Here is a 22,243-nt window from a genome sequence, read left to right as displayed (position 1 = left end):
TATCAAAACTTTTATCACATTAGTGTCGCAACAAAATCACGATAATCCCAAACTAAAATATCAACCACATAGATCAAATTTGGATGAGAAAATTTAGAAATTACATGCAAAAATGATCTCATGCATGTCTATTTTTAACTTGAATAAAATTTCTATTCTATTCGGTGACAGACTCAGATGAAACTACAACGGCAACGTCCAAGCTCATAGTGACAGGGACTAAGTGATGAGTCTGTGGAAGAAGAAGAGAAGAACTTAACAGACTCACAATGAGAGAGAGAGAGAGAGAGAGAGAGAGAGTGAAATTTACCTAGAGAAAAGGGACTCGGTAGGAGAAAGGTGGCGACGGGCTCAACAGCGACGGTAACGAGATGAGTAGCGATGATGACATGAGCTGTGATTTGTGAAGGAAGATGGGAGTTGTGAAGGGGTAGGCGGCGATGGACTCAGCAACAACGATGACGGAAACTATGTGGTTTTTTGTGAAGAAGCCGAGAAGAAGAAGATTTTGGGTGAGGATCACTAAGTTTATCTTGCATGGCTATAGAGTATAGACTGAAGCTATGAATCACTAAGTCTGTGATGTGCGGCAAATCCTAATTTCTAAAAAGTGTTTATATGTACATATTCGGGGCGGATATACCCTCCTGTCATGAGCAAAATCTGCCCCAACTGGAGTCAAGTTATTACCCTCTTCATCCGGATATGGATGGGTCGGGTACCCGCGTATTTGGAAACTCCTGCTAAGTTTAACCACGTATTGATACTCCATTTATTAAGGGTTTATTGCTAGCCAATCAATTGCTATATACACAAGACGAGATTCTAACTCCTAATAATTATTTAATTTGACGAGTAAAATGATCACTTAACAAACTCAAATTGATTAAGACAAATATTAATTATTTTTAATATTTTAATATTAAAAATTCTCAGAGTTTGATTTTAATTATAACTTTATAAAATATTTGTAATAATTACTATATATATTATTTAATTTTTTAATAAATTTTTTATATAATTTTATGTATTATTTCGTACAGGGTACGGGAACATACACTAGTAATAATAATAATAATAATATATGATAATGATAATTACCCGTTATATCATTTATTGAAAAAAATATAACATAAAAAATCATTTATTTAAAATATCATTTATTGTATATAATTCATAAAAAAATATATTTCACTTTTATTATTGATTAGAAGATAACCTATTTATATTTTGATTAATTTCATTTATTATTATTATTATTATATTTAATTTACAGAAAGATAAATTAATAACCATATTATTATTTATCAATATATTAATATTGATAATGATTACATACAAATTATTTAATATTTAATATTTTTATATTATTTTTTTATATATTTTTATATATTTATAAATATTTTTTATTATTTTTATATGCTATATGTTTACCCCCACTATTTAAAATTTATGGATTCGTTACTACTTTTAAGCGTGTTTCTTAATTTATTTTTTATAATTCATTGAATACAATTTATTACAATAAATTAATTATATCAACTAATTGATTTGATTAGATATTTAAATATCACACGATTTATTATAATTCATATCAATCAAATAATTATAATTTATTATATCAATTATTTTAATTCATTAATTTATAAGGTACATATATAATAGCATAAATGATTTGTTATTTATAATGATTAAATACAATAAATACATATTAATTTAGTTAAAAAAATTATTGTCTCATATGTTTTCCTATTATTTTTTTAATTTATTAAATCCAATCAATTATAATAAATTAATTATATTAACTAATTAATTCAATCAATTATTTTCTAATTTATTTTTTTGAATTCAATAAATCAAATAAAATCAATTATACTAATCATTTGTATCAACTAACTGATTTGATTAATTCTTAAAAATATTTTTATTTAATTTATTTTATTTATTTAAATACATGAATTATAATTGATTAGTTATTTAATTTTATTACGATAAATATCAAATTCTATTCCGAATATAAAAATATAAATTTTATTCCTTCTATTTTTATTTGACCACTATAAAAGACCATATATGCTATAAGAAAATATCATTCATTTACCAATTACTCTTTCATTAGGTAGCTTTTACAACAATTCTTTTTCTTCTTATAAGGCGTCGTCGCAAGAAGTCAACTATCGTGGACACAAACTACCACACACTCTTCAACTCCCGTACTCATCATTCAGAGCAATATATGATATATTATCCATATGAAGCATTTATAGACCATAGTGTTATCATGTATGCATAAATAAAAAAAAATTCCGTAATTAAGCTTAAGTCATTTACCTGTTTGTGTGGTATATTATAGTGTGAAATTACTTTCAATTTGTGTTGTGCAATGATATTATGGTTTAATTTAAGCTTTTGTTTTAGAACTGTGTTATGATTTTATCTCATCATTTTCTCTTAGATATCAAGTTGATGTATTTTTATTTATTATCATTAAAACGGATGTGATATAAAATTTGTAAAAAAAAATAAAATAAAACTCTCACACTCAATTTATTTTATTGTAGTCTTTTATTTCTTCTATTTCTTTTTATTTTCTTCTTATTCATTTTATTTTTTTTAAATATCATATAATTTATTATAATTTATACCAATTAATTAATTATAATTTATTATATTTTATCACATCCGTTCTTTTGGATGACCATTCACGCGGTCAACGTGAAATGTATTTATTTTTATTGATGTGTCATTACGTAATTGGATACACATGTAAAACTACTTTACACTGTCAGCGCATCAAAATTAAATTCTTATAAATATTTGTAGTTCATATTTTAAGTTAATTTTATAAGTACACAATTTCACAAGTCAAAGACAATTCTTTTTAATAGCTTTGTAAATTCTAATAGCTTTTATATTTAATTTATTTTGCAATACGATAAAATTCATTGTTCAATCAAGTCAAAGACAATTCTTTTTAATAGCTTTGTAAATGCTAATAGCTTTTATATTTAATTTATTTTGCAATACGATAAAATTCATTGTTCAATCAAGAATTATTTGACAAAAATATTTAAGAATGAATTGGTAGAAAGGAAAGTCTATGTCTTCTCAAATTTTGAGATCGAGAAATCAAGCGGAATATATCTTCTGACTGTACACACGTGCAAAATATCTTTTAAGATAGAGTCAGGTATAGTACATTTGGTCGATGATCGTAAAATTCTAGATAATCATTTTAATTTGCTTGCTCATACTGATATATTGAAACAAACAAATAAACGATTCTACTTATTTGGTATGTAATTAATTTATATTAACCCACACAAAATTATTTTCCTTTTGATTTTAAGTTTTGCCAAAAAATTGTATAATAGCATCATTTTATCGATAACAAAAATTTTAACAGTTTATTTATGAAAATATTTAAAATTGTATTGTAACTTTTTTTTTAAAGGTATATCCTTTTATTAATATACTATTGTTAGTTTTATCGTTTAATATAAAATAAATCAGTAAATTCTTTTTATTTTATACACGTTCGAAGTTATAATTTCTTATATTATTCACTCATTTGTTCTTAATTTGGTAATTTTAATTCATTTTTTTGTTCAATTAGATGTTATTAAATTCTTGACTAGAAAAGAAAAACTCATATCATGGTTAAAAATAGAGAAAGGTGACCAGTACATTGATTTTCATGATTTGTAGTATATAAAATTTTAATATGAATATTTCTTTAGGTTATAATTATGTGTTGTGATGCAATTTTTTTTTTTTTATATATTACTACTTACTCCCTTAATTCTCGCTTTCATTCAAAAATGAGAAAAAAATAAGATGTACACTATGAGATCAATTTACAATCCAATTACTTGATCATCTATGTGATCACCAAGCAACCAAATACATAATTTATTCTCTAATTTATAAAATTTAACAAAGACATTGGTAAACATATTGGTTTCGCATTTATTTATATATTTTATTTATTTATGTTATATTTGTAATTATATTATATCTATTTTTATCAATATATTTTTTTTAAAAATATCGTTAATGTTAGCACATTGTGTATTAAACAAATTAAATGATAGAAACACGTAACTATTTTCTTTTTTCAGTCAAGATTAAGTAAAATACTGTAATTTAGACTTACAATATCAACATATTAATAGTAAAATAAAAAAAATGTAATATTATATCAAAAAATTTTTTAAATCATAATTATAATTTATGATTGAAATCATAATTTAAATATTTTAAACGGGATAATTTTATTTAGAGAATTCATAATTCAAACATAATTTTTAACACTTAATAACTACATTCAAGTTAATACATGTAATACTATATTTAAAAAAAAAACACGAACAATGCACATCATATTATTTATTTATTAATTAAATTATTATAATTCAAATTAATTTTAATAGAATAATTTAAAATTATAATTTCAGTTTTATCACGTGCATGGTACGGGTTATTACACTTGTTTTAGTCTCTAAAATTGAATGTCGTGCACTAAATTAGTCCCTTCACTAATTTTTTTATTTTTTTAAATTTAAAATTTTTAATATTTTGGATACACTAATTTCATTTCTATTTTTTCATATATCGTTTAAATACAAGTGCTTTCATAAAAAACTTTAAGATTTTAGTTTTAATTATATAATTTTTTTAATAATTTAACATTGGTAAATTTTGTAATATATAAGTATGTTGTTATAAAAAAAAATTATATAAATGATTAGACACATTTTTTTCATCAAAAAACATGTGTTTTTAACAAAAAAATTAATAATTAAAATAAACATCTTTTTTGGTCTTATGAAAAAGCACGTTTTCGTTATGTGTAACTGAGCTAGATTGAAGGCACTTCAAGCATCCTCACTACCATCGCCGACCTTTGCAGTCTAGACAAAAGAGGTCAAAGATGATAACGAGGGAAGCTTAAAATGTCTTCACGTCAACTCCAAAACGGCGGTTAGAGGTATCCGCAAGAGAAAAAATATTTTATAAAAGCACTAAAAGAGGTCGGAGATGGTAGTGAAGGTACTTGAAATGCCTTCACGGCTTCACGTCAACTCCAAGTCGGCGGTTAGAGTATTCGCAAGAGAAAAAATATTTTATAAAGGTACTCTTATTTGATTAACATGTGAAAAAATAGAATTGAAATTAATGCATTAAAAAATATTGAAAATTTTGAATTTATAAAAAAATGAGAAAAAACGGGTGAAAGGACTAGTTTTTTTTTGTGACTAGGTGAAAGGACTAGTTTGGTGCACGACATTCAATTTCAGGGACTAAAATAAGTCACTTAATGCAAAGTGAGGGACTAATTTGGTACATCTACAATGATGACATAATGGACGACACGTGGACGAATATTGTTGCAACACATGGCACAGACGAACACGTGGCCAAATAACATTGTGACATGTGGCACAACCATCTACATCAGCATGCCACGTGTCACTGGTCACCACATCATCATATCATTATATGTGGCCAAATCATGGAGTGACACGTGTCACTTACAGTTGATAAACCCCGTTTTTAGGGTTTATCTTGTAGTGATTTTAGGGGAGATTTTATGACCTTTTATCCACATTTATTCAATAAAATAGCATGGTTTCATAATTATCTCCTAATTTGTGCTTAAGTGTGAAAACATGCTTTTTAGGCCATTAATTGGTTAATTTTAATTCACCTTTAATTCCACTAGATGCCTTGATGTATGTGTTAGTGATTTCAGGTTGAAAAAGCTAGGAATGGATCAAAGGAATGGAAAGAAAAGCATGCAAAGTTGAGAAATCATGAAAAATCAAGGATTGGGAGAAATTCACTCCACGCGCACGCGTGAAACGATGAGGTCGCAGGGCGACGCGTACGCGTACATGACGCGTACGCGTGGAACGCAAATTGTCAAGCGATGCGTACGCGTGCTGTGCGCGTACGCGTCGGTGTTCGCACGTGACCCACTTAAAGTGAATACGTTGGGGGCGATTTCTGAGCTTCCTAGGTCCAAATCTAACTCATCTCTGATGCTATTTAACCCATTAAGGGGAATCACAACTGGGGATCACATTAGTTTAGTTTAGATTAGTTTTGGAGGGAAAGTTAGTTTTAGAGTGAGAAGCTCTCTCTTCTTTCTAGAATTAGGATTATGATAGATCTAGAGTAAAATTCTTAGATATAGGTTAATTTCATGCTTTGATTTACTTTTCCTTTTGTAATTCTTCTTCTTCTACTTCTCCTCTCTCTAGTTTAGCATTTAATTCTTGTAATTCTTTACTTTTATGTTGATGCACTTTTGTTCTTCCATTTTCATTTTAATGCAATTCATGTTTTGATTTCCTTTATTGATTGATTTGCTTTATTGTTGTTGATTCCTTGCAATTGAGTAGTGTAGATGCCTTCCAAGTATTTGATGAAATGTTTAGTTGGATTTTAGTATAGATTTTTCTCCTCTTGGCCTAGGTAGAGTAATTAGTGACTCTTGAGTTATCTAATTCCTTTGTTGATTAATATTAGAAGTTGCTAGTTGATTTGAATGCCTCTAAAGCTAGTCTTTTCTTAGGAGTTGACTATCCAAAACTCATAGATCAATCTAATACCATATAAATATCACTAAATCAACATATGGTTTGCTACACCAATAATTTCACAAGAGTTAGAGGATTTTCACCTTTTCAGCGGAAGTTTGGGACAAGACCCTGCAAGATCACAAGGCTAATTCAATCCTAGAACACCAAAATCACATAATCTCTCAAAATTAACACCCAAGTCACGAAACTAAAAGAGAAAGAACTGGACACGAAATCAGAAATTTCTTATCAAACTGTTCGGTAGATTTTGTAGAGAATTTTGAGACAAACGCGTAGCCGCTGATGGCTCATCAATCAAAACTCCAGATTGAAAGTTGTGTGAAATTAAAGTTGGAAGTGAAATGAAAGTTAGGATTTTGTGTTTCTTTGCTTCCCTCGTTACTTCCTAGCATGTTTCATCTATGAAACAAAGGAAGTGGCTGAAGCTCATTAATAAAAGGGAGAAATAGGTTGGGATTTGGGCCAATGTGGGTCCGGTTCAATCGGTTCAGTTTGTTGGCCTGTTTTTGGACTAAAACCTTTAAAATTAATGTTAAAATTTATATTTTAATTATTTTTACCTCTTCAAACTATAAAATTAAATTTTATAATTTTTTAAATAATAATTAATTTATTAGTCAAGTATTTATTAATTTCAGGGTTTTACAGAGTGGCTAGAGCGTTTACTATAGTAGATGGAGATGTACAACGAGTAGATGCGCACTGTTGGTACCAGCGGCAATGTTACTAGTGGGGCACCAACATCATCACCTACTCCACTGCCTTAGCAGGGGGAAGACGACAACAACGATTACCAAGATCCGTAAAATTAAGGAATTTAATTTATTTTATGCCTAATTTTCACTATATTCAACTTATTTGACTTTTTATTATATTCAGATTATTGATATTTAATAAAATTATTAGTTAATTTTTGGTAATTTTAAATTTATCCTCTAATTTATAAACAAAAATTTTAATTTAACTACTAATTGTGGACTAATTGGACAAAAAAAATTATTATGAAATTTACCGGTAGAAAAATATGATAATAATTGAACGCCACAAAATATAACCGTTAATTTTTACTGATATTCTAATTATTTTAACCGTTGATTTTAATTAATATATATTATATATATTTTTTATAATTTAGATCAATGGATAAAACAATTGAAATACCGATATTCATGAAAACCTTTCTAAGAGTAATGTATATTTTGCAACGGTTAAAAAGAAAATCGGTGCTAAATATCACTTTTTGCAGTAATTTGTGCCAAACTGTTACTAAACCCTGACAGCATAGCAAGCAGTGCTGTCATAATCCGGCGCATTAACCACCACTTTCTTTCTTTTTGCAGTGATTTTTTTAGCTATCGCAAAATATTCGTTACTATCTGCTGGAATTCTGTAGTGATTTCAGAGAGGTAGCAGCATTGCAACAGAAAGTAACAAATTAATGAGTGCAGAATAACACATATATGTTTCTCTATCTTTCTCAAAATTGATTTGGATGAGTGTGGGTCCATAGGAGTGGCTATCTCGGTCGTTGAACAATTAAATTAGGCGTATATATAGCATGCATAATGCAGCATGCACTAGGCCGGTTAATTAAAGTAATCTCTCAACATCGATCTATCCAGTGGCATCGCATTGCACTTTGTGATTGGCTTTATAATTAATTCGATTAAAAAATAGATATTAAATAATGAAGGGTACATAAGTATAATAAGTTAATAACTACGTAGCGCCATGCAATCTAAGCCTTAGATCCTGTGATTTTTGTATGTTATTTTGGGACCCTACCCTTGAGAGAGTCGGGACAGGGGCGAAGCTACATACTGGGAAAGGGGGGCAATGGCCCCCCCTAATTTTAATTTTTTACATGTAAATTATATGTAAATTTCAGTTTAGCCCTCTCTAAAAATTTTATTTTAATATTATTTTATTGTGTAAATAATTTTAGCCCCTCTCTAATATTTTTTCTAGCTCCGCCCCTGAGTCGGGGATAGCTAATATACAAGCGGTTCACTTGAAATGGGAACATATACATAATAATTTCAGTGATGATTTTGACGTTATGATTTATATATATACAGCTAGCGCGGCAGACATGTACATCTGCGTCTGTTTGAGTGTTCAATATTGCTGATGACTGCTATAATAATAATAATAATAATAATAATAATAAATTAAACTATGGTATATAAATAGAGGGGATTGAAATTCAGAGAGAGGAGAGAAAAAAATATTAATATTAATGTGACTCGGGTTTGGTTTCTAGTTTCTACTTTGCATCTGCATATGAACTTGACAAGGATCGTGGCAGTGGCAGTGGCTGCACCCACGTGAATAATGTAGAATTCATGCCCCACACAGATCCTCCGTATCCATACTTGGACCCACTCACATCACATTATTATTATTATTATTAAATAACAATAAAATTTATATCCTAAAATCTAGAAAATATTCTATAAAACCTCTTAATTTGATCCATCAAGAGTAATTACTTATTAAATTAAAAAAATATTAAAATCAATATTTTTAAAGAGCAATAACATTCTTGTAACTTATTAATTTATTTATTCTGTTTGATTCAATTTAGTTTTTTAAACAATGTTAAAAGGCTAATATTTTATTATTTTTTACCAAGAATTAGCCAATAACATTTAAAAATATTAACAAAAAATATAATACTATATTATTAGACTAAAAATATTTGAAGTATTAACTAAATATACTAATCAATATAAATGGTTGACCCTAAATTTTCTCCAATTGTTTTGCTTTTAAGTTTTAACCATTCCGAATGGTAGAACAAGTAGTCAAAACAGTGTTACATCATGTCGTAAGAATATACACAATAAAATTGGAGAATGGGGCACGTGTGTGGTGGCACAGGTCACGTGATGATCCACGTGGTTTTAGTGTGAAGCATGGTGAGCTTCTCGTGGTTGCCTGTCCTATAAATTGAGAGCCTGTATCTTAAATCCTAGACACACAGTAATCACTTCTTACTTTCAGTCTTTCACAATTTCTGTTTCAACTAACACCCCATCTTTCTTTCTTAGACACTGCTCATCATTTCTCTCTCTCTCCTTCAATTCCATTATTGCTGACGTTAGAGATAGATTAGGAATCCAAAAAAATAGAAAAAAGGGATCGGAGAATCTTGATGTGTGTTTGTGTGCATGGTTATGTACAAAATCTTTAAAGCCAAATAAATCCTGCACTGCTTACGATGACTTCTCAGTACTCATCAATCCAGGCATGCATAGATATTATATAATGTTATGATGATTACTTGTTATTAGTTCTTAGAGAAACAACATACACATACACGGGAAGCGAATTAATTAATGAAAATGGCCGTGAGGCTTGTCCTCTTAACATTCGCCATATGCCGGTTGATAGTCACGGTTGGGTTCACCGTGCTCCCAACCGAGCTCCAGAGCCAACTCAGCGTGGACAACTCAGAAGTAGAAGCGGCTTCGGTGGATTTTGGGATGCTTGATAAAGGGGAGCCTCTGGCAGTTATGCACCCTGGTTCGGCAGATGATATAGCTCAGTTGGTTAGAGCGGCATACGAGGGAGGATTTTCGGTGTCTGCAAGAGGGCACGGGCACTCCATAAATGGGCAGGGATTGATAAAGAGAGGGACGAAGGGAGTGGTGATAGATATGGGGAGTAAGAAGGGTGTTGGAAGTGTGTGTGAGAAGGGAATGTATGTGGACGTGTGGGGTGGAGAGTTGTGGATAAATGTGTTGAAGGCCACTCTCCAGTATGGGTTGGCACCCATGTCTTGGACTGATTATTTGTACTTATCTGTGGGTGGTACCCTCTCCAACGCTGGCATCAGTGGTCAAGCCTTCCATCACGGCCCCCAAATCTCCAATGTCCATCAGCTCGATGTTGTTACAGGTACTTGAAGCAGCATATATGGTTCATTATTAGAGCTACTTTAATAATTTAACTTTGAATGTAACAGGTAAAGGTGAGGTGTTGACGTGTTCGGAAGAGAGTAACTCAGAGTTGTTCCATGCTGTTCTTGGTGGTCTTGGTCAGTTTGGAATCATCACAAGAGCTAGAATTGCTCTCGAGCCAGCTCCACAAAGAGTATGTCTATATACTTCAAACTTGTTAATTTATTAAAAATAACTAGTTAGAAAAGCAAATTGGTTGAAATAGTACAGTAGTAGTGCGTAACTGTGTCATCATATTTTGCCATGAATTAAAAAGCAGCATTGGTTGCAACGTGGGGCACATGATACGTCTTTTCTTGCAAATCTTTCTTCACATCATCAATCAGAGACAAAACCTGAAAAGGGTCGTTTTCGATGGGATGCTTTTGCCTAACCATAACATAAAATCACCCATCTTGTTTACGTGTCCCTTCTCTATCTGGGCCACACTCAATTCTATCTGCTACCTTATTAAACTAAATTATCCAAAAGGTAAACTGAATGGTTAATGATGATTATCATCAGGTTCGTTGGATACGAGTGCTGTATTCGAATTTTGCCAAGTTTACTAAGGATCAGGAGTACCTGATATCTGTGGAAGGTAACAAAGAGAGGTTGGATTATATAGAGGGGTTTGTGATAGTTGATGAAGGGTTGATCAATAATTGGAGGTCCTCTTTTTTCTCACCAAGTAACCCTGTCAAGATCAGTTCCCTCAATAAAAATGCCGATGGTGGTGTTTTATACTGCCTGGAGTTTACCAAGAATTACCACCAACATCAAGCTGATTCTATTGATCAGGTATTTGCTGTTTAATTTTTAATTAAAATATGTTATCTTTTCTACCTTAAATCCTATGACCAGACAAATCTTTTTTCTTTGTCTGTTTACGTGGTCACTATTTATTGAAGTTGAAGGAATAGCTGCTTCTTGCATCGTTGTCCTCGTATATATGTTTATTCTCTGTACCCAAACAAAGACCAATTTGCACAACAGAAAGCAATAATACATACACAAGAAAACACACAAGATCTTGGGCAATCTATCATCTCGATTCAATCACAACACTGAAGGCAACCTTTCCAATACTTTATTCCACGTTTTAGTTTAACTTTAAAGTACGCCGCCCGCCCACCAGATTATTCTCTGGCTTCTTTTAAACCTTTCTTTTCATGCTTTCCAACCTTAATTAACTCATTAAAATAATACCCCCTTTCTCATCATCCCGACAAAAGCAGCAGCTACCTTAGTTAGCTAACAGCTTTCTTTTTCGTTTAATATTATTTAATTTCTATGTGACTCTGTACTCATATATTATATTATTATATTTAAATTAGATGTGATATACATGATTATTTTTTTAATTTGGATGTGTTAATATTGCAGGAAATAGAAGCTCTATTGATAAAGTTAGATTTTATACCAGCATCGGTGTTCACAACGGACCTGCCTTATGTAGATTTTTTGGACAGAGTACATAAGGCAGAGCTCAAGCTTAGGTCCAAGGGTTTATGGGAGGTTCCCCATCCATGGCTCAACCTTTTTGTTCCAAAATCTAGAATAGTGGACTTTGACAAGGGGGTGTTCAAGGGCATTCTTGGAAATAAGACTAGTGGGCCAATTCTCATCTACCCTATGAACAAAGACAAGTAAGAATTAATTAATTCCGCCCACGCATATATAAATATTAATTGCTAAACTTATATTTCAATATATGAATGATCATATTCATGCATGCCATTTTTATATCTAGAACGAACTAACCAACTAGAATAAAACCACAATGCATGCTTTCATGCATGCATAGAGGCATAGAGCTATGGCCTGTTCTATTTCTATCACACAATATAACACATATATTAACGCATCCCTTCACATAAGACATATCATTTGCCGACAGCATTTCTCCGAGTGTCGTAGTGTTCAGGTCATATCCTTTTCCCACTTCATATATAATGCATATAATTGATAAAACAAGAAATAAGAAATGAGAAATTATTATATGCATACTTTATACTCCAACATTATTGGCAATAATCGTGGAACGCATCATAATCTTTAAAGATTTCACTATTGAAACATTAGATATAGTATAATACATTTGATTCCTGCACTGCAATGATTCCTGAATTAGGTGACATGGCTGTTTCTTGGAATAATTGAAGATAAAAGACGAGACCTTAGATGGGTCAAGAATTATTAGTTGAAACATGAATTAATAAAATAAATAGGCATAGCTTAATTAGAGTAAAGAAATAATAGAAGAATGGTTGAAGGAGCAAAAAGATAGAGCGGTGGTGTGATAAGGAGAGGATGAAGACACGAGGGTTGTAGGCAAGCATGTGCATCAAAGCCAGCTAGATGGATCATATTCAAACAAAATGGATGGCTGTGATTATTCATCCAACTGGCCCGGGAAGATTCTAGTGTCAGACGATCTTCCATTGGGACACTCTCCTTCAACAGTTAGTAGGACTAGTATACAACCCCTAACTAATTAATTAATTCATACATTCATTCATTCTAATGATTGCTTATTGATAAGGGGTAACCAATTCATAAATAATAAAGGGCTATGACAAGTCAAAGAGCAGAGGCATTCGTAACAATTAACGTAGTAAGTAGCAACAACTAACCACCAGTGAGTGTGTGTGTGTGTATTGCATTTGCATGCATCATCTGGAAAACGTGTGTATAATTTGGTGAGGGTTATTTGTATGTGCAGGTGGGACCAGAGGAACTCGGTGGTGACGCCAGAGGAAGATGTGTTTTACCTGGTGGCATTTCTGAGATCAGCGCTGGACGATGAGGCGCTGGAGTACCTGAGTGATCAGAACCGTCGGATCCTGGCATTCTGCAATGATGCGGAGATCAACGCCAAACAGTACCTGCCCCATTACACAACCCAACAGGAATGGATGGACCACTTTGGAGATAGGTGGGACCAATTCTACTCCAGGAAGATGCAATTCGACCCCCGGCGCATCTTAGCAACGGGCCAGAGGATCTTTGAGTTTCATCCTCATGCAAATGCAAATGCAATGCAATAAGGAGTTGAGGGAGGGTGGGGTTTTTCTTTCTTTTTTGAAAGGGTTCTTTTACACACATGATCCCGACCTCCTTGTCTTTTTACCCCATCCCCTTCCTTGTACATATATCATTTTTCCCACATAATTTTAGGGTTATCTATCTTTTACTTCTCTCATCTACAACAAGGGGGTTTTACCACTATGTAAATTTCACTATTTAGAATTATATCAACATTATTAGGTTAAGCCATTTGATGTATTGGCATATTTTCTAGTTCTTCGTTCAAGACGCAGCTCATCAGTCGTCCAATATGTACATTCGAATTTAGCATTCTGCATATACAGAGGTTCAATTCAGGGCAGATAAATACAACACCGTTTCGCCAATCACCACAATCAGATGAAGCAAATTGGTTACAAAAATAAATAAGAAATTACGCCTTGACATTTTCTGATTTTCCTCGCCAAAGTTACAACCAATTTTCTGGTACTGGACCCTGGAGAGCCAAGCCAACAACTTGCACTCTAGGAGACCAATCAAATCATTGTAAATATGATCACTACTAATGCTTCAACAAGGGTGGAAAATCGTTCCTTTTGGTAGAACACCATGATCCCAATTGATGGATTGAGCCAACAGAAAAGGCATGAATAAAACAGTAGCACAGTAACATCAACCTTACCATATAAAAAGTTGCCACTAGTTTGAATCGTCTTCCACTTGAAGCTGCTTTCCAAATTTTTTTAATGCAAGTGAATATATAGTCTTTTTACTCGCCGATGTTCTGCCAGCAATCAATTTCACAGCCTACATTCACATCAGCAGTTTTCATTTAACAATCAATCGCACAAAATGATACAGTAATTAAGTGTTTTAATGGTGAAAATGAACTACTGCAGATTAACCAAAAAAAGATGAAGACCAACTTCTGCTAAAAATGATTAACAGCCTATTATATGGAATACAAAATATGGATTGTTACTTTTGTCTCTGTTGCTTTTACTTTTATTCTGCAAGTAACCCTTTGAGAAATTGATAATTACTTTTACAAGGCCACACCGAACCATGAAAGCTAGGATTTACAACCTTTGTTAGCATGATCTGGACGATCATATGGATAATTTGATGTTTAATCTATATCAAGCTCCCATGAAACATATGAATGTATCTGACTTCAGAGCTTAATGAGTATATTTAAATAATCCAGCATCCTAATGGAAGGAAGTTATTACCGTGGATAGAGTCTCACCACTTGCAATCAATTCTCTTAGTTCATCTTCAAGCTCACTGTCTGATGGAGGTTCCACTTTAGAACTTGTTTGCCCTTCAATCAATATGGTTAGTTCTCCCTTCGGCTGCCGCATCAAAAAGACTTCCTTGGCCTCTCTTACCGTACCACGCCAAAACTGCAGAAGAAATGTCCTCCATGTAAAAACGAGGGAAAAAGAAAGTATAGCCCTGGTTGACCTAGTTAACCAGCGGTTTGGTGATAAAGTAGTTGTAAAATCAATTGCTTCACAAGAACCATAATTGAAATAAGATGATTACTTTAACAAAATTGTTCCAGTATCCTCTTGGAAACTAGAGGGTAATTTGTCTTCTATCATGCATTATCACATTACATGATCTCAATATACATTTTTAACATACGAAATAAGGCTGTGTCTCTGGTGGCCACGGTAGTCGTGGCTAGCGGTGGCTATAAGATGAGCGTCCAATGGGATGCTGACACGTGGAGTCGTAGTTAGTTTCCTTAAGGCATGTTTAGCAAATTAAGCACGGATAATTTTGCATCTTTTACCGTGGGGTAGGATTGCTTCTTTCATCACACATATCAGTGTCCCTTTCCTCTGATGCCATACATCGAGCCCATCCATCTCCTGCTCCTCATCCCCGGAGTCCGAGCTCCACTCATTCGTCCAATGGCCTAAAAAATCGAAGTCCCCTTCCAGATCACTTTCCATTTACAAAACAAATTCCTGACCCCTGCAAATCGAGAGTCCTACATATTACTAACCCCATGACTATGGCTTCTTACAGAAATTGAAACCGCTCATGTGGAAAGTGAAGATCAGCTACCTTGACAAAACCAGCTCCTACTGTTGCCAGAAGGTCCTCCCTTCGCCACAGCCAGAAAATTCCAATCTGAACAAGCCAGTCGCCTACGCCAGTGACAGTCGGAACCTTACGTTTTCTTCCATGGAAGCCAACGTTCAGGGCTCTCTCTGCCGCTTTATTTTCATTTTCTTCAAAATTTACTTCTTTCATCAAGTTTTTTTTTCTTTCATCACTACTTCTTTGCTTAATTTAATTTCCACAAGTAGTTTCCTTTATTTTTGTACAAGTTTAACTAAATGCCAAGGTTAAGCACGGACATTCATAATTACCGTCCTCCTTAGGAGAGTTACCGTCCTTCAAACCTGGAGTCCTGTGGTCCAACTCGCCAGTCAACCCACCATGTGTCGTATCATCACAGGTCAGGCTCCCATAGCCACGCTAGCCACAGATCGCAGCTAGCCAACACAGAAGGCACCATAACTCACCCTTAACCAATTCAACTTACAGTTAAAGTTTGGAAAAAAATAAGCTTTTGGAACATGCATTAAATGTGCTCTAGGATTACGCATGTACTTCTCAAGCTTTATATTCCTATAAGAATAAAAATGATGCGGTAAGTTAATTATTTAAATTTTAATTCAAACATAATATTCTAGAATTAAATAAAATATGCATAGGAATTCATTTTATGGTTAAATACATACACAATCAGATTTATCATGTAATAATGTATATCCTCCAGTTTCTGGAAGCTACCGGAACAATTGCCTTACTATAAAGTTTTAAATCAAATGCTGGCTTCAGAGGCATAAATGTGAAACTTACCTCTTCATGTAACTTGGTCATTTCCCGAGCAATGACACATTGCCTGAAATATCATCAAAATGAAGAGTTAGCCAATTCATGCCTCAATATTACTTCACAACATCACGTGCCTCTGTTCCTCCTTTATTACCCAAACAATTATTTAGAAGAAAAATAAGCTGTGTAAAAAGACGTGGTCCACAAGCTCAAAGATTAATATATTACAAAACTAGAGAAACAAGTTTTCAAGTTCATAGAAGTCAAGGGTACCTAGCATCACCAAATATAGAAGAAGCCTCTTCAAGAAATTGGGAAAGCTTGTGAGGAGGAACATAAAATATCTGTGTAGCTGTTTGATCTGCCAAAGACATAAGCCTCTTCCTTCTTGATCCTGAATGCTTTGGAAGAAAACCAACTACAAACAAAAAGATGTCATAATGTTCACATGTTAGGTCCCATAATGGCAAAGCTATTCAAAGAGTGCATGGAGCAAGGGTTTATGCAGTTAGTAATTACCAAATGTGAACTCGTGAGTAGGCAAACCCGAAGCAGAAAGAGCTGATACCAAAGCACAGGGACCAGGGATTGGAACAACAAGGATATTTTCACTAACACATAATTTGGCCTGCACTAATCCATTCTGAGAGATTGAAAATCGTTGTATAAAGAAATAAAGAAAGAAAGAGAGTAAAGTAGTTAGTTACCAATTCCATGCCAGGATCACTGATGCCTGGAGTTCCAGCATCAGATATGAGGGCCACAATCTCGCCTTCTTTGAGCCTCTTCAACACAAGTTGCTCCCTTTGCGACTCGTTGAACTTGTGATAACTCATCTGAACCTCTAAAGAACACAATCAGAATGAATACAATTGCAACGAGGGATCGGAGAAAGCAAAGAAGAAGAGAGAACGGAGGTTTAGCATACAAGGGGAGTTTTGATGTTGTAGTGATGAAGCAACTTGCCAGAGTGCCTCGTATCTTCCGAGAGAATCACATTTGCAGAGTTCAGCACGCGAAGAGCCCTGAAAAAAAAAAAAAGAAAGAAACTAAAAATTTGAAAAGAGAAGATTGGAGAAAAGAAAGATTGAATTTGAGAAGGGTACGTACCTAAAGGTGATATCTTCGAGATTTCCAATTGGTGTTCCAACGAGATAAAGGCCAGGTTTGAGGTTACTCTGCTGCGACCGAAACTCCGAGTAGTCAACATGCTCCGTTTCCGATTGTTGACTTAAGCTGGAGTTGGATCTGGAGCATAAAACGGCAACGTTTTGGGGATGGAAGGATATAAGAGGAAGGCGGTACTTTGGAATGGGGACTTGGTTGGCGGCAGGAGCGGCGAACCGGAACGGCAGTGCTGCGGCCACCCGCCGACTCAACATCATTTTCCTTCCGCTTGCAACGAGGCCCCTTTCCTCTTTTCTGCTAGACTGCTACTACAATGTTCTTTTTGGGCCTTGGGGAACTGAAACTGGCCCAAGCCCAAACAAAAGATTTCCATCTTAATAAATTTTTATCCGAAAGTGGATGTAATTTTTTTCTGAATTGTTTGTTAAAGATTTAAAATATAATTTTTTATATAATTTTTTATTATTTAATTTTTTTATATATTTTTTGAGAGATTATATTTTACTAAATAATTGAAAAAAAATTAAGAAGAATTAAGCTCTAAGTCTCACATAGAGTGCGATAAAATTGTGTAAATTGTTGTAAAATAAATAAGGAAGAAGTAATAAAATAGAAGTATAAATAGAAAATACTATTATTAGTATTTACCAACACTATTATACTACTATAAAGATAATATATTAATATTATATTAGTAGTGTATGAAGAAAGAAAATAAAGACGTGCTTTAAGAAAGAGAGAGAGGAAATATTTTCCTTTTATTGCTCGTACTTTCTCAGAGACAAATAGCCTCTATTTATAAGCATATATGGTAGTAAGTTTTCAAACTTCATTAAATAATATTCTCCTTGAAAACCTGAGCCTTATGGAAAAATGGTCATCCACCAAGGCTATCTTATCACAACACTCCTTCTTGGATGACCATTTAGGATTATGCCTCGTTAAAACCTTATTAAAGAAAACCCAGTGGGAGAAAACCTTAGTGAAGGAAAAAGAGTACAAAATCCTTTGTGATGGGGACTGCCTCATTAAAAACCTTGTCAAGAAAAACTCAATGGGAAAAAAACCTGTCTAAGGAAAAAAGAGTACAGTCTCCCCCTCTTGCCGACATTATTTAATGTCTCGAAATCGGCGTATCCCAATCTCATGTACCAATCTTTCAAAATAGGATTTTGGGAGTGACTTTGTGAATAAATCTGCCAGATTGTCACTTGAACGGATCTGTTGGACATCAATTATCCCTTGATTTTAAAGATCATGAGTGAAGAAGAATTTGAGAGAAATATGCTTTGTTCTATCACCTTTGATGTATCCACCCTTAAGTTGAGCAATGCATGTTGTATTATCTTCAAACAAGACAGTTGGAGCTATCTTATGATTAATCAATCCACATGATGACAGAATATATTGAATCAGACTCCTCAGCCAAAAACACTCGCGACTAGCTTCATGAATCGCCAGTATTTCAGCATGATCAGAAGAGGTTGCTGCTATCGTCTGTTTCATGGACCTCCATGATATAGCTGTTCCACCATATGTGAACAGGTATCCTGTTTGAGATCTCCCTTTATGTGGATCAGACAAGTAGCCAGCATCTGCATAACCAACTAATTGTGACTTGGATTCATAGGGATAAAACAATCCCATATCAACCGTTCCATGAAGATATCGAAAGATTTGCTTGATTCCGCTCCAATGTCTTCTGGTTGGAGAGGAACTATACCTTGCTAGTAAGTTCACAGCAAATGATATATCGGGTCGCGTATTATTAGCAAGATACATTAGCACTCCAATGGCACTAAGATATGGTACTTCATGACCAAGGATATCTTCATTCTCTTCTTTAGGACGAAATTGATCATTTTTCACATCCAAAGATCTTACGATCATTGGAGTACTTAATGGATGTGACTTATCCATATAAAATCTCTTCAAGATCTTCTCTCTGTATATTGTTTGATGAATAAAGATCCTATTTTTTATATGTTCGATCTGCAGGCCGAGACAAAATTTAGTCCTTCCAAGATCTTTCATCTCAAACTCTTCTTTTAGAGTTTATAATTGTTGGAATCTCTTCAAGAGTCCCAATGATATTTAAATCATCAACGTACACAGCAATTATAATGAATCCAGATGTAGATTTCTTTATGAAAACACATGGACAGATATCATCATTCTTGAATCCATTTTTGGCCAGATACTCAGTAAGACGATTATATCACATTCGTCCAGATTGCTTCAGACCATATAAGGATCTTTGCAATTTGACTGAGTATAACCCTTGCGAATATTCATTGGATGGTTTAGATATCTTTAGTCCTTCAGGGACTTTCATATAGATATCCCGATCTAATGAGTCGTATAAATAGGCTGTTACCACATCCATTAAATGCATATGCAGTTTATGATATGCAGATAGACTGACCAAATAACGCAATGTTATTGCATCCACTATAGGAAAATACGTTTCTTCATAATCTATACCAGGCCTTTGTGAAAAATCTTGTGCCACAAGTTGGGCTTTGTAGCGCACAATTTTATTTTTCTCATTTCGTTTTCTCACAAATACCCACTTATATCCAACAGGTTTTACATCTTCAGGTGTATGGACTACAGGTCCGAAGACTTCACATTTTGCAAGTGAGTCTAACTCAGCCTTCATGGCTTCTTTCTATTTTGGCCAATCATTCCTTTGTCGACATTCTTCGACTGATCTTGGCTCAAAATCCTTACTTTTATGCATGATATTCAATGCCACATTATATGCAAATATTTCGTTGACAATTGTCTTATTTCGGTCCCATTTCTCTCCTGTAAAGACATAATTTATCGAGATCTCATCATTTTCACAATTTTCAGGTACCTGAACGTCTTCTGGCGTTATATTAGAATTTTGGACAACTGCAGGTATCTCTACTATGTCTTTTTCAACAGGAATAGTATTTACCTCTTTTCTCTTTTGAGGATTTTTATCTTTGGAACCGACAGGCCTGCCACGCTTCTAGCGTGAATTTGCTTCAGTGGCTATTTGTCCTACTGGGACATCAATTCGAATTGGGGCATTTTCTGCTGGTATATAAGATTTGGTTATCCTCTTTGTATCAGAAAATGCATCAGGCAATTCATTTGCTATTCTTTGCAAATGTATAATCTTTTGAACTTCTAGTTCACATTGCCCTGATCGAGGATCTAAATGCATCAACGATGATGCATTCCAATTAAGTTCCTTTTCAGGAAGCTTATTCTCTTCCCCTAATGTTGAAAATTTTGATTCATCAAAATAACAATCTGCAAACCGGACTTTAAATACATCTCCAGTTTGTATCTCAAGATACCTCACTATAGAGTGAGAATCATATCCAACATATATCCCCAATTTTCTTTGGGGTCCCATTTTGGTGCGATTAGGTGGTGCAATAGGAACATATATCGCACACCCAAATATTTATAAATGCGAAATATTTGGCTGCTGGCCAAATGCTAATTGCATAGGAAAGAACTGATGGTAACTCGTTGGCCTCAAACGAATAAGTGCTGCGGTATGTAAAATAGCATGCTCCCAAACCGAGGTTGGGAGATTTGTTCTCATAAGCAAGGGTCTAGCAATTAATTGGAGGCGTTTAATAAGTGACTTTGCTAATCCATTTTGTGTGTGAACATAAGCTACTGGATGTTCAACACTTATTCCATTAGCCATACAATAAGCATCAAAAGCTTGGGAAGTAAATTCACCAGCATCATCAAGACGAATTGCTTTGATTGGATTTTCTGGAAACTGTGCTTTTAATCGAATAATTTGAGCCAGTAATCTCGCAAACGCCAGGTTGCAAGAAGATAATAAGCACACATGTGACCATCTCGAAGATGCGTCTATTAGGACTATAAAATATCTAAAAGATCCACATGGTGGATGAATAGGTCCACATATATCACCTTGAATTCTTTCTAGGAATTCAGGGGACTCAAATCCAACCTTTACTGGTGATGGCCTTAAAATTAACTTTTCCTGAGAACATGCAGCACAACAAAATTCACTAGTTTTAAGAATCTTCTGGTTCTTTAGTGAATGTCCATGAGAGTTTTCAATAATTCTCCTCATCATGGTTGTTCCCGGATGACCCAATCTATCATGCCAAGTTATGAATTCATTTGGGCTAGTAAACTTCTGGTTTACAATGGCATGTGATTCAATTGCACTAATCTTTGTATAATACAACTCAGATGAAAGTGAGGGTAACTTTTCTAATATAATTCTTTTATTTAAATCATGAGTTGTGATACATAAGTACTCATGATTTTCCTCATTCATTGTCTCAATATGATATCCATTTCGGCGAATATCTTTGAAACTCAACAAGTTTCTTAGAGACTTGGTAGATAATAGTGCATTATTTATTATAAATTTTGTTCCTCCGGGAAACAAAATTATAGCTCTTCCGGAGCCTTCTATCACATTGCCTGAGCCAATAATAGTATTAACATACTCTTCTTTTGGTACAAGATGGGTAAAATACATAGTACTTTTAAGAATAGTGTGCGAACTTGCACTATCCGCAAGGCAAATATCTTCAGGATATGTCCTTGCCATTTTTCTTTAAAGACAAATGATAATAATAATAAAATGAGTAGAAGTACATGCACAGTAAAATTATTCACATGAATACTTAAACACAT

At 33.6% G+C, this 22,243-nt stretch overlaps 2 protein-coding genes across 5 annotated transcripts; one reads left to right on the top strand and one right to left on the bottom strand.

The window, feature by feature from the left end:
* Nucleotides 1-9,332: 9,332 nt before the first annotated feature.
* Nucleotides 9,333-13,855, top strand: LOC112705586 (cytokinin dehydrogenase 5). Its single transcript, XM_025756456.3, has 5 exons — nucleotides 9,333-10,511; nucleotides 10,579-10,706; nucleotides 11,078-11,353; nucleotides 11,939-12,201; nucleotides 13,278-13,855. The coding sequence occupies exons 1-5, from the start codon at nucleotides 9,950-9,952 to the stop codon at nucleotides 13,600-13,602; spliced, it is 1,554 nt and encodes a 517-aa protein (XP_025612241.1). The 5' UTR covers nucleotides 9,333-9,949; the 3' UTR covers nucleotides 13,603-13,855.
* A 24-nt stretch (nucleotides 13,856-13,879) lies between these two features.
* On the bottom strand, nucleotides 13,880-17,923 carry LOC112705588 (uncharacterized). Of its 4 annotated transcripts, XR_011864409.1 has the most exons (10): nucleotides 17,552-17,919; nucleotides 17,370-17,466; nucleotides 17,149-17,277; nucleotides 16,961-17,069; nucleotides 16,715-16,859; nucleotides 16,466-16,508; nucleotides 15,662-16,231; nucleotides 15,384-15,568; nucleotides 14,815-14,988; nucleotides 14,009-14,389 (listed from the first exon to the last, which is right to left on the bottom strand). XR_011864409.1 is itself a non-coding variant. In XM_072200369.1 (8 exons), the coding sequence occupies exons 1-8, from the start codon at nucleotides 17,824-17,826 to the stop codon at nucleotides 14,282-14,284; spliced, it is 1,080 nt and encodes a 359-aa protein (XP_072056470.1). In that variant the 5' UTR covers nucleotides 17,827-17,923; the 3' UTR covers nucleotides 13,880-14,281. The 4 variants fall into 4 exon arrangements, 2 of the variants coding, with proteins under 2 accessions (XP_072056470.1, XP_072056471.1); XR_011864408.1 differs by having other exon boundaries at nucleotides 13,880-14,389; nucleotides 15,384-16,231; XM_072200369.1 differs by lacking the exons at nucleotides 15,384-15,568; nucleotides 15,662-16,231 and having other exon boundaries at nucleotides 13,880-14,389; nucleotides 17,552-17,923.
* Nucleotides 17,924-22,243: the final 4,320 nt, after the last annotated feature.

The sequence above is a fragment of the Arachis hypogaea genome, chromosome 8 (assembly GCF_003086295.3).
Source record: "Arachis hypogaea cultivar Tifrunner chromosome 8, arahy.Tifrunner.gnm2.J5K5, whole genome shotgun sequence".
Taxonomy (NCBI): Eukaryota; Viridiplantae; Streptophyta; class Magnoliopsida; order Fabales; family Fabaceae; genus Arachis; species Arachis hypogaea.
Note: the sequence above shows the minus strand (reverse complement) of the source record. Positions and strands in the feature narration are given on the sequence as shown.